The sequence below is a fragment of the Syngnathus acus genome, chromosome 3 (assembly GCF_901709675.1).
Source record: "Syngnathus acus chromosome 3, fSynAcu1.2, whole genome shotgun sequence".
NCBI lineage: Eukaryota > Metazoa > Chordata > Actinopteri > Syngnathiformes > Syngnathidae > Syngnathus > Syngnathus acus.
Window position 1 is genome coordinate 17,944,979 of NC_051089.1, and position 12,371 is coordinate 17,957,349.

General features: G+C 43.6%; 1 protein-coding gene across 1 annotated transcript in view; it reads left to right on the forward strand.

The window, feature by feature from the left end:
* Positions 1-12,371, forward strand: part of ccdc102a (coiled-coil domain containing 102A) — a 112,953-nt gene that overhangs the window by 65,322 nt on the left and 35,260 nt on the right. Inside the window, exon 7 of the mRNA XM_037246681.1 lies at positions 7,879-8,049. Within this exon, the coding sequence (XP_037102576.1) occupies positions 7,879-8,049 (171 nt within the window). The remainder of the gene's footprint in view (positions 1-7,878; positions 8,050-12,371) is intronic.

A 12,371-nucleotide genomic window follows, 5' to 3' on the forward strand; every position in this document is an offset into this window, starting at 1 on the left:
AACGAATACAATAAACAGATACTTTCAAGTTTTAATCATTAATTACACCATTATAGCTCAGACATTTATCTAAACACAAATAATTAGTGACGACCCCTTATTTGGAAAGCGAAAAACCCATGTCGTACGGCGTCAGCACTATGTTGTTTTCAATAAAAACATGAAGAACTCACGTTTGCGTCAGTCAATTTTAATTTTTATAAAGGATTATTCTCATTTGATGTCTTTAAATTCATCCGCGTTCTGCCATTGAAGCGGGGTGCATTCAAAGACCAGTCGTACAGACGGAACACTCATTCACTTCACCAAAACGCAACAATATAATTACGTGAGCTCTTTGCATAAACCTCGATGCAAAGAAGCTCCTCTTTTTGGGTACAGGCTACAAGGAGTATATATTACAAAGGAGACTTTATACTTAATTGTGATCATCATTCATCCATCCATCCATTTTATTTTATTACTCAGGTATTTTCAAAGCAAATTAATATTGTTGCATTTATTAATTTGCTTTAACATGACAGCGCAATATAATTAAAAGCTGACACGATAGCAATGTCAAACGTGTTCATTTAAGAAAAAGCCACACACGTTTTGTGATCAAATCTTTCATAACGAGAATGATTTGAGTGAATTGATTTTACAATTTTTATCCCCCCTCCCCACCATCTGTCACTTTGCTTGGGACAAAAGGAGCCTTCAGAACTGAAATTTCTTCTCAATTATTCATTCAAATCAATTCACTCAAATCATTCTCGTTATGAAAGATTTGATCACAAAACGTTTCCGTCTGTACGACTGGTCTTTGAATGCACCCCGCTTCAATGGCAGAACGCGGATGAATTTAAAGACATCAAATGAGAATAATCCTTTATAAAAATTAAAATTGACTGACGCAAACGTGAGTTCTTCATGTTTTTATTGAAAACAACATAGTGTTGACGCCGTACGACATCGGTTTTTCGCTATAATTCGGTATAATTCGAGGTAGTCCACCCTCACCCAAAGTTAAGGTTTCATGGGAATATTATTGTCATAATTGTCTGGACCATATATGATAATTGTTTAATGGTAGTTATTGATAGATCTTGAAGATGTCAAGTTATAGGTGCATAAGACTATGTTGTTCATGCATATAGCACGTTCATTGTAAGAGGGGAAGAGATGTTGTGTATTTTGGGCTAACTCAAATTCCGTAGTAGAAAAACCCCGGAAGTGGGATGGGCATTCTGTGTTGTTCTGGTACGCCCTGTGAACGCACTGTGAGTAAGGAATAAAGCAGTGATCATTCACGTCGTTGTCCGACCTATTCTTGCTATCTAAGAACCTGGGAAATAGTAAGGATATAACATATATCACGGGTCATTACGACGAGTTTGGTGGAGTTTTTACTGCTTCTTCCAACTCCTACCGCGCTGACTGTAACCTGACACTCTCTGGCTGCGTCTTGCCTCTTTTTTTTATTGTCGGACTCGGTGGACTCGGTCAAAATCAGCACCGAGTCCGAGTCCGGCAAAAATGACCGAGTCCGACCGAGTCCGAGTCCCCGAGTCCGAACCGAGTCCACAGCCCTGATTAACAGCATTAAAAAAAAAAAAATTCACTAAAAAACTGCTATCAGTGATTCTCATAAAATACGACACTGTTATTATGAATAACAGTCTCCATCACTTCAGTGCCTGCAGGTCAGATTAATGAAAGATGTTTATCTTATGAGATCACATCAAACGGCAAACATTCTGACCAAATATATCATCTTGAAGAATCGGTGAAAGCATACATCCAAATGAAGTAATCAAAACGGCAACACGGTGAGGGGTATCTGAACATCAGAGCAGAGTTTTAACACACACACCTGGTAACAGAGGTGAGGAAACGGGAAACACTTCCTTAAAGTAAGCCTTAAGAACTTTACAGGTTAAGATTAGTCGCAAACAGGTGGTGCATCAATGTCCTTGAGCATCCTGCATTGTTTGAAAATGAGAATGGTCGCTAGTTTCAATCCCTGCTATTTGTACAAATCATATTCAAAATGCATTTTTTTACAACAAACTTGAGAGCCTCCCCTTCATTTTCAGTGGGAACAGTGTTGTTGGTCTCCCTTTTTTTGTTAGTGCGTCATAGTCTGGAGTAAAATTTGTTGTGGCAATTCTTAGGAGAGATCCGAGGTGTTGGTCCGTTTACCTCGATCTGTGACGGGTTGATGTTGATGTTCATGTGGCTGAACGTCACGTCGCGTACGTCGAGCCAAATTGGTCACTCTTTTTTTAAACACTCGGCACTCAGTGTCCACCTTGCTTTTCCTTGGGCGACTCATTTTAATGGAAGGATTCCAGGGGAAGGTTTGTGGGTGGCTTTAGCGTAAAACTGTATCTGAAAGCTCAGCGCGCGAATTACAAGAATGCTGTCGTCACAGCCTACGCTCTAAATTCGGCACTGCTACAAATAGAGCGCGAGTGTGCCATGTCCGTACTACTGAGCACCGAGCTTTCTGACACGGCTTCCGGTAGTAAATGCGCAGGCGAGCGGTTCCCCATCTACTGGGGAAACGCAGTCATTGCAGGCAAAATGACCCAAAAAAATGTTTAATAATACAATTTATTCAGGGTTGGCGGGCCGGATTAAACGGTCCCGTGGGCCGGTTGTGGCCCGTGGGCCGTAGTTTGCCCATCCCTGCCCTAGATCATAAACTCATCTCCAGTTGTTGGAAATCCAGTGTTACCAACTGCCGTGTGTATCGTGGGGCCCAGCTAGGCAACACAGACCACCGATTACTGGTAGGCCAGCTGAGACTGAAATTAAAGATTCAAGATTCAAGAGTTTTTATTCGCCATGTTTGAGCGTGCCAAACAAGGAATTTGACTTCTGTACATCACAGCCTCTGTTCAACATTTAGGTGACTAACAACACTCAGGACATGTGAAAAATGACAAATATTCTCAAACATCCCCTGATCTTAAACTCCCAGGAGGGCAAGGAAAATCTCAAAACTCCTACAAGGGGAAATGAGAAACCTTGAGAAGAGACCACAGATGGGAGGGTCCCTCTTCCAAGATGACCAAGCTGCAATGGATGCAGAGAGGACACATAGTACAAACAGTGTAGACAATTCAAAAAAGGTGTGGAGAGCATGATGTTGTTGCACAGCAATCCCATCATCACAGATAACACCTCGACTGAGATCTTCCTATCTTCAAGACCCAACCATCACCTCAGTGTTTACCCGCTCCATCACCAACAGGTATAAGACCCTGGCCAAGAAACAACTTACCAACTGGGACCTTTTCGTGTCTACAATTAACCAAGCAACCGCCAAGTCCATCCGACGCACCCACCACCCTACACCTAGGTGTCCCTGGATATCACCAACAACTCTAGTCATCATAGAACTGCGCAGAGCTGCACGTCTCAGGGGCGATATGACAGAATATCGCCGCCTGAATAGTATATGGAACGCAGCAATACAAGCAGAAATTCTGGCAAGGAGAAGCAGAATCCCTGGAGTCTGCTGCAGAAAACAATAACTTCACCCAAGTGTATCGGACGCTGAGACAAGTGAAAACAGGCCCCCAACAGAAGGCAGTCCTGGTAAAGGACGCACAGGGCATCATACTGAACTCCGAGGTCGACTGTATCTGCCGCTGGAAGGAGCATTTCTGTGACCTGTTGCATCACCCCCCACCTCAAACGGACCACGCTCTCACCATATCATCCGTAAATGCCAGTGCAAATTACAACTGCAGCACAGACTCCATCACAAAGGTCTCGCAAGCCCTGGCTACTCTTCGAAACGACAGAGCACCAGGTATCTGTAACATGACAGCGGAAATGATGAAAGCGGGTGGTGACAACATCATTGACTGGCTCACCCATATCATCAATCATGTCTGGATTACCGAGCACCCCCCAGAAGACTGGACCAGAGGCATCATTCTCCCCTTCTGGAAACATAAAGGCGATAAAATGGTCTGTAACAACTACAGAGGCATTACACTTCCCAGGAAAGATCTTCACCCGCATACTTCTCACCCGGGCCCTCCCGGCCATTAGAAGCAAAAGACGCCCCCCTACAGGTGAGCTTCATGCCAAACTGCTCCGCAACAGACCGAATCTCTGCCCTCCGCCTCATCATAGAGAAGGTACACGAGTTCCGCCAAGACAGACACCTCTATATTGCCTTTCTTGATCTCAAGGCGGCTTTTGACACTGTGGACCACACCTCCCTCTGGAAGATTCTCACCATCCTCGGAGCACCAAGAAAAATTACCACCCTCTTTCAAAAGCTCTACAGTGAGGCCGAAAGCTGTGTGTGTGTCAATGGTACCAACTCCACCTGGTTCTCAATCAACAGTGGTGTGAGACAGGGATGTGTAGCTGCACCAGACCTTTTTAACTGTATCATTAACCATTTGATGGAACGGATATGTGCGCGTATTACAGGGGTTAAACTAGGCAGTTATAGCCTCACTGATCTGGAATACGCAGATGACACTACGAAGCCTTGGAAATCTACCAAGAGGAAGCCAACAAGCTGGGTCTGAAGGTCAGCTGGCCCAAAACGAAACTGATGCACATAGGAGGCCCATCCCCTCCGCCGCTGCATATCAATGGAGAAGTCAATTTTGTAACATCCTTTACCTACCTTGGCTCCATAATCACCAGCAACGGCAACATGCTACCAGAAATAAATCAGACGTGCTCTGGCAGCCACTACCATGAAAACACTCTGGAAACCACTATGGAGACATCACTCCATATCAAGAGAGACTAAACTAAGGACATATAACTCCTCAGTCTTGTCCATCCTCCTTTACGGAGCAGAAACCTGGCCTCTCAACAAGACCCAGGCTGCCAGAATCGATGGCTTTGACACCAGAGCACTGCGCACTATAGAGGGGATAAAATGGACAGATAAAGTCCCCAACTCTGTGCTGCGGGAAGGCACCCAACACCCCCCAGCACCCCACCTGGCAGCACAATGTCGGCTGCGCTGGTATGGCCATATCAAAAGACTCCCCACTGAACACCCGACTCACGCTATCCTCAATTTCCAACCCCAAATTGCCGGCTGGAAACGACCCCGCGGTGCCCCCCGCACTCGATGGATCGATGCTGTCACCATGGACCTACATCACCTGGGCCTGTCGCTAGCTGAAGCTGAGCCCCTAGCACTGGACCAAACCAACTGGCAAAGACTAACTAAACTGATTGGCTCTATGCATGGCGACACTCCCGTCGCTGAGCAAGAGAACTGATGATGATGATGATATATATTTATATATTATATTATATTCTATACTGCTTGTCCCCATATATATATAGTGGTAGAGTGTCCGCCCTGAGACTGGAAGGTTGTGGGTTCAAACCCCGGCCGGGTCATACCAAAGACTATAAAAATGGGACCCATTGCCTCCCTGCTTGGCACTCAGCATTAAGGGTTGGAATTGGGGGGTTAGATCACCAACTGATTCCCGAGCGCGGCACCGCTGCTGCTCACTGCTCCCCTCTCCCCCAGGGGATGGATTAAAATCACACGGGGATGGGTTAAATGCAGAGGACAAATTTCACCACACCCAGGTGTGTGTGTGACGATCATTGGGACTTTAATCTTTAATCTTAATCTTTAATATATATATATACCCATATATATATATATATATATATACATACAGTGGAGCCTCGGTTTTCGACCACAATCCGTTCCAGAAGACTGTTCGAGAAGTGGATCGTTCGAATTCCTAATCATGTTTTCCCATTACAAATAATGGGAAAAAATTTAATCCGTTCCGAACAAAAAAAAAAAAAAAAAACCCTTTTTTAAGCATTTTTTCATTTGCGCATTTTTGTCCGATCGCACAACTGCAGCGCACCGCCGAACGCCCAACCGTAGCGCGTCACCGACCGCGCAACTGCACCGCTCTGGTCGCATTATTGTGATAGAGCCGTCACTGAAATTTAGAAAATATTTTTAAAGTCCTGATGTACTTTCCAAAATTTTCAGTGCGCAGGGAGCTTAATTTGGTCCGATCGCGCAACCGCAGCGCGCCGGGCCCTCACTGTCGCATTGCTTTAGGAGCGTCTTTGTGTTTTAGGATGGCTTTACTGCTCCCACTTCCTTTGGAGGCATGATTAGAGTTGATGCAATCCTCAGAGTAACGAGAATGTAATAACGAACGGAGTCAGCTGGCATGCGGGTCCTCTCGGCTCATCTCGCGAGCTTCGACAACCGAATTTCGTCCGACATCCGAAGCAAAAAAATCTCAAATTTTTTGTTCGAATACCGATTTGTTCGAGAACCGGGACATTCGAAAACCGAGGCTCCACTGAATATATATATATATACATATATATTCTACCTATAATTATATAAACATTTTAGGTAGAAAAGTGCTATAAAAGTGAAAGCCCTTTTACCATTTACTACATAGGTGACTTAATGTCATTGAAGGAATTCAGTGTTTGATAGACTGTATTTGCCTAGAAGGGATGCATGATGTCTGACCACCCAGAAACCCTTTAGTACAGGGGTGGGCAAACCTTTTGACTTGCAGGCCGAATTGGGTTCTAAATTTTGACCGAGGGGCCAAACCAAGAGCAGCTGGATGTCGTGTTTGTGTGAAGTAATATAAACAACATATGAAGGTCATTGCATAAAAGGTTTTGGCTTTTAGTAGGTAGTAAAACATGGATATTCAAAAAAGCTTTTTGAAAACAAATGCATTTATTCATAGCAAAAAACTATCAGTGATTCTCATTAAATACGACACTGTTATTATGAATAACAATTTCCACCACTTCAGTGCCTGTAGGTCAGATTTAATAAAAGATGATAGTGAAGATAATGAAAGATGTTTATCTTATGAGGCGAAATCACATCAAACGGCAAACATTCTGACCAAATACATCATCTTGAAGAATCAGTGAAAAAATACATCTAAATAACGTAATAAAGAAATCAAAACGGCAACATGGTGACGGATATCTGAAAATTAGAGCAGAGCTTTAACTCACAAACACCCGGTGACAGAGGTGAGGAAACGGGAAACACTTCCTTAAAGGCGGGTTTAAGAACTTTAAAAGTTAAGATTAGTCGCAAACAGGTGGTGTGTCAATGTCCTTGAGCATCCTGCATTGTTTGAAAATGAGAATGGTCACTAGTTTCAACCCCAGCTATTTGTACAAATTATTTTGAAAATGTTTTTTTTACAACAAACTATAGAAACTCCCCTTCATTTTCAGTGGGAACAGTGTTGTTGGTCTCCTTTTTTGCGAGTGCATCATAGTCTGGAGTAAATCTTGTTGTGGCAATTCTTAGTATACAGCCGAGGTGTTGGTCTTGTTAACCTAGATCTGTGATGGGCTTTGTTGATGTTCATGTGGCTGAACGTCTGCTCACACACGTAGTTCGAGCCAAATAATTGTCCACTCTTTTTTAAACAATCGGCACTCAGTGTCCACCTTTCTTTTCCTTGGGCCACTCATTTTAATGGAAGGATTCCAGGGGAAGGTTTGTGGGTGGCTGTGGCGTAAAACTGTATCTAAAAGCTCAGCGCGCGAATTTCGAGAATGCTGACGTTACAGCCCACACTCGAAATGCAATCGCGGCACTGAGCGCGGCGTGCGCCGGGTCCGTACTACTGAGCACATACGCCCACTTGTGAGTGTGCACTGAGCTTTCTGACACGGCTTTCGGGAGTAAATGTGTGGGCGGGTGTTTCTCCATCTACTGGGGAAACGTAGTCATTGCAGGGAAAATGACAAACAAAAGGTTAATAATACAATTTATTCAGGTTTGGCGGGCCGGATTGCCCATGTCTGCTTTAGTAAATGCTCTATTAAGTCATTAGCCTCACTTTTGGTTCGTTTATGTGTATTCAGGAGTTGTCTGATCTTCGGCACATTTATGCTAAGCTGAAGAAGCAATTCCAGGACAAGACAGCAGAGCTAGCCCACGCAAACAGGAGGGTGGAGGGCCATGAAGCTGAAGTAAAAAAACTGCGACTGCGGGTTGAAGAGTTAAAGAAAGGATTAGGACAGGCTGAAGATGAGGTAAGAACTGAATCTTTATGTTTTGTTTGAATGTTAAGATTGCAGAACAGCGACTTTAATAATTGTGTTATGCCCAATTACAAATCTCTGACCTCAGTCTACCGTTTTTTTCCATGTATAATGCACCCCCATGTATAATACGCACCCTAAAAATGGCATGTTGATGCTGGAAAAAAGCCTGTACCCATGTATAATACGCACCCAAATTTTGACTCCTACTTAAGTCCGTAAACGTAAAATTATTTCAGAAAAAAGCTCATCTTTGGGAACAACCGGATGTTATTCTGCCGGTCAGTATCACTGCGCATGCGCTAGCAAACTCAATAGCGAAGAAATTTTTCGGATTTGTGTAGGGTACATTGTGACAGCAAACGAGCAGGTGATCGAGCAAGCGCCTGATACGAGAGCATTGTGTTCGTATGGAGCGTGTTTGAAGTGAACAGCAGAGAAGAAAGCGCATCTGTAATGGCGGCCTCCGTATGATATCCGGATTAAAAAAAAAAAAAAAAAAAATTGTACCTATGTATAATGCGCACCCCAGATTTTAGGACAATAAATTAGTTAAATTTTGTGCATTATACATGGAAAAAAACGGTACTTCACCAATGCATATGACTAGGGCTTGACATAAATGTTGTTACTCATCAACCACTTTCGACTAGTGACTTCCCAGAGTTACTAGCCATTCAGGATTATACATACCTCGACTTACGAACGCTTATACTTACAAACATTTCAAGATACGAACTGGAGCCTCGCGATGTTTTTGCATCTACTTCCGAAGCAATTTCTGACTTCCGAACCAACGCACCAGCCACCCCCCCCCCCTCTCCCTGTCTTGTCTCCTTTGCTCTGCTATACCCTGTTCGTCTCGGCGCGTTACCAGTGTAGAAAACAAGTACCGTAATTTCTGGACTAGAAGCCTCACCTGATTATAAGCCTCGCCAGCAAAACTTTGGGGAAAATCTTGTTTTTTTCCATAGATAAGCCGCACTGTACTAAAAGCCGCATGTGCCCGCAAGTTATTTACAAAGGCAAGGCAAGGCAAGTTTATTTGTATAGCACTTTTCAGCAATAAGGCAATCCAAAGTGCTTCACACAAGACATGAAAGGCATCAGAGAAAACGAAAACATTAAAAGCATCAAGGCACAGTTAAAAAACATTAAAAACAGTTGATTAAAATTAAAATCAGTAAAAATCAAAATAAAACAGGAACAGAGTTACAGTGCAGTATAAGTTAAGATAAAATCAGCAATAGGCAGCAGCAAACAAAGAAGTCTTCAGTTCTGTCTTAAATACATTGAGAGTTGCAGCAGACCTGCCTGTCTCTGGAAGTTTGTTCCAAATATTTGGAGCATAGAAGCTGAACGCTGCTTCTCCCTGTTTAGTTCTGACTCTGAGAACAGAGAGCAGACCTGTGCCAGACGATCTGAGAGATTTGGATGGTTTGTAAGGGATCAGCAGGTCAGAAATATACTTGGGCCCTAGACCATTCAGAGCCTTATAAACCAGCAAAAGTATTTTAAAATTAATTATTTGGCAGACAGGAAGCCAGTGTAAGGACCCCAGAACTGGAGTGACATGAGCTACCGTATTTTTCGGACTATAAGTCGCTCCGGAATATACGTCGCATTAGCCATAAAATGCACAATAAAGTGAAAAAAAACATATATAAGTTGCTCCGGAGTATAAGTCGCATTTTGGGGGAAATTTATTCGACAAAATCCAACACCAAGAACAGACATGAACGAGCAACAGCAGGCTAAACGATACGGGATGCTAACGTGACATAAACACAAACGAAGACCTGAGAACGGGCCTTACGTAACATTGACAGTTATCCAAATAACTATAACATAAATAACACCTTTATCAAACCATCTGTGTCACTCCAAATCATTAAATCCATCGATCGTCCTTTATGTCAACAATGCCGGGTACGCGCCGCTGACGGCGGTTGCACTTCAAATTATTCCACAGGCCCATATAACGATATATAAATTATATATCAAATAACTGTGATGTAAGCAATAATATTATCAAACCATCCGTGTTACTCCAAATCATTAAATCCATCGACCGTCCTTTATGTCAACAATGCCGCATGCGTGCCGCGCCGCTGACGGCGGTTGCACTTGAAATTATTCCACAGGCCCATATAACGATATATAAATTATATATCAAATAACTATTATATAGGCAATAATATTATCAAACCCTCTGTGTCACTCCAAATCATTAAATCCATCGATTGTCCTTTATGTCAACAATGCCGGGTGCGCGCCGCTGACGGCGGTTGCACTTCAAATTATTCCACAGGCCCATATAACGATATACAGTGCCTTGCGAAAGTATTCGGCCCCCTTGAACCTTTCAACATTTCGCCACATTTCAGGCTTCAAACATCCATCCAACCATCCATTTTCTGTACCGCTTAGTCCCCACGGGGGTCGCGGGCGTGCTGGAGCCTATCCCAGCCGTCATCGGGCAGTAGGCGGGGGACACCCTGAACCGGTTGCCAGCCAATCGCAGGGCACACAGAGACAAACAACCATACGCACTCGCACTCACACCTAGGGACAATTTGGAGTGCTTAATCGGCCTACCAAGCATGTTTTAGGGATGTGGGAGGAAACCGGAGTGCCCGGAGAAAACCTACGCGGGCCCGGGGAGAACATGCAAACTCCACACAGGGAGGGCCGGAGGTGGAATCGAACCCGCACCCTCCTAACTGTGAGGCGGACGTGCTACCCAGTGTGCCACCGAGCCGCCCGGCTTCAAACATAAAGATATAAAATTTTAATTTTTTGTCAAGAATCAACAAGTGGGACACAATCGTGAAGTGGAACGAAATTTATTGGATAATTTAAACTTTTTTAACAAATAAAAAACTGAAAAGTGGGGCGTGCAATATTATTCGTCCCCTTTACTTTCAGTGCAGCAAACTCACTCCAGAAGTTCCGTGAGGATCTTTGAATGATCCAATGTTGTCCTAAATGACTGATGATGATAAATAGAATGCACCTGTGTGTAATCAAGTCTCCGTATAAATGCACCTGCTCTTTGATAGTCTCAGGGTTCTGTTTAAAGCGCAGAGAGAACCATGAAGACAAAGGAACACACCAGGCAGGTCCGAGATACTGTTGTGGAGAAGTTTAAAGCCGGATTTGGATACAAAAAGATTTCCCAAGCTTCAAACATCTCAAGGAGCACTGTGCAAGCAATTATATTGAAATGGAAGGAGTATCAGACCACTGCAAATCTACCAAGACCGGCCGTCCCTCCAAACTTTCATCTCAAACAAGGAGAAGACTGATCAGAGATGCAGCCAAGAGGCCCATGATCACTCTGGATGAACTGCAGATAACTACAGCTGAGGTGGGAGAGTCTGTCCATAGGACAACAATCAGTCGTGCACTGCACAAATCTGGCCTTTATGGAAGAGTGGCAAGAAGAAAGCCATTTCTCAAAGATATCCATAAAAAGTCTCGTTTAAAGTTTGCCACAAGCCACCTGGGAGACACACCAAACATGTGGAAGAAGGTGCTCTGGTCAGATGAAACCAAAATCGAACTTTTTGGCCACAATGCAAAACGATATGTTTGACGTAAAAGCAACACAGCTCATCACCCTGAACACACCATCCCCACTGTCAAACATGGTGGTGGCAGCATCATGGTTTGGGCCTGCTTTTCTTCAGCAGGGACAGGGAAGATGGCTAAAATTGATGGGAAGATGGATGGAGCCAAATACAAGACCATTCTGGAAGAAAACCTGTTGGAGTCTGCAAAAGACCTGAGACTGGGACGGAGATTTATCTTCCAACAGGACAATGATCCAAAACATAAAGCCAAATCTACAATGGAATGGTTCACAAATAGACGCATCCAGGTGTTAGAATGGCCAAGTCAAAGTCCAGACCTGAATCCAATCGAGAATCTGTGGAAAGAGCTGAAGACTGCTGTTCACAAACGCTCTCCATCCAACCTCACTGAGCTCGAGCTGTTTTGCAAGGAAGAATGGGCAAGAATTCCAGTCTCTCGATGTGCAAAACTGATAGAGACATACCCCAAGCGACTTGCAGCTGTAATTGCAGCAAAAGTTGGCGCTACAAAGTATTAGCGCAAGGAGGCCGAATAATATCGCACGCCCCACTTTTCAGTTTTTTATTTGTTAAAAAAGTTTAAATTGTCCAATAAATTTTGTTCCACTTCACGATTGTGTCCCACTTGTTGTTGATTCTTGACAAAAAATTAAACTTTTATATCTTTATGTTTGAAGCCTGAAATGTCGCGAAATGTTGAAAGGTTCAAGGGGGCCG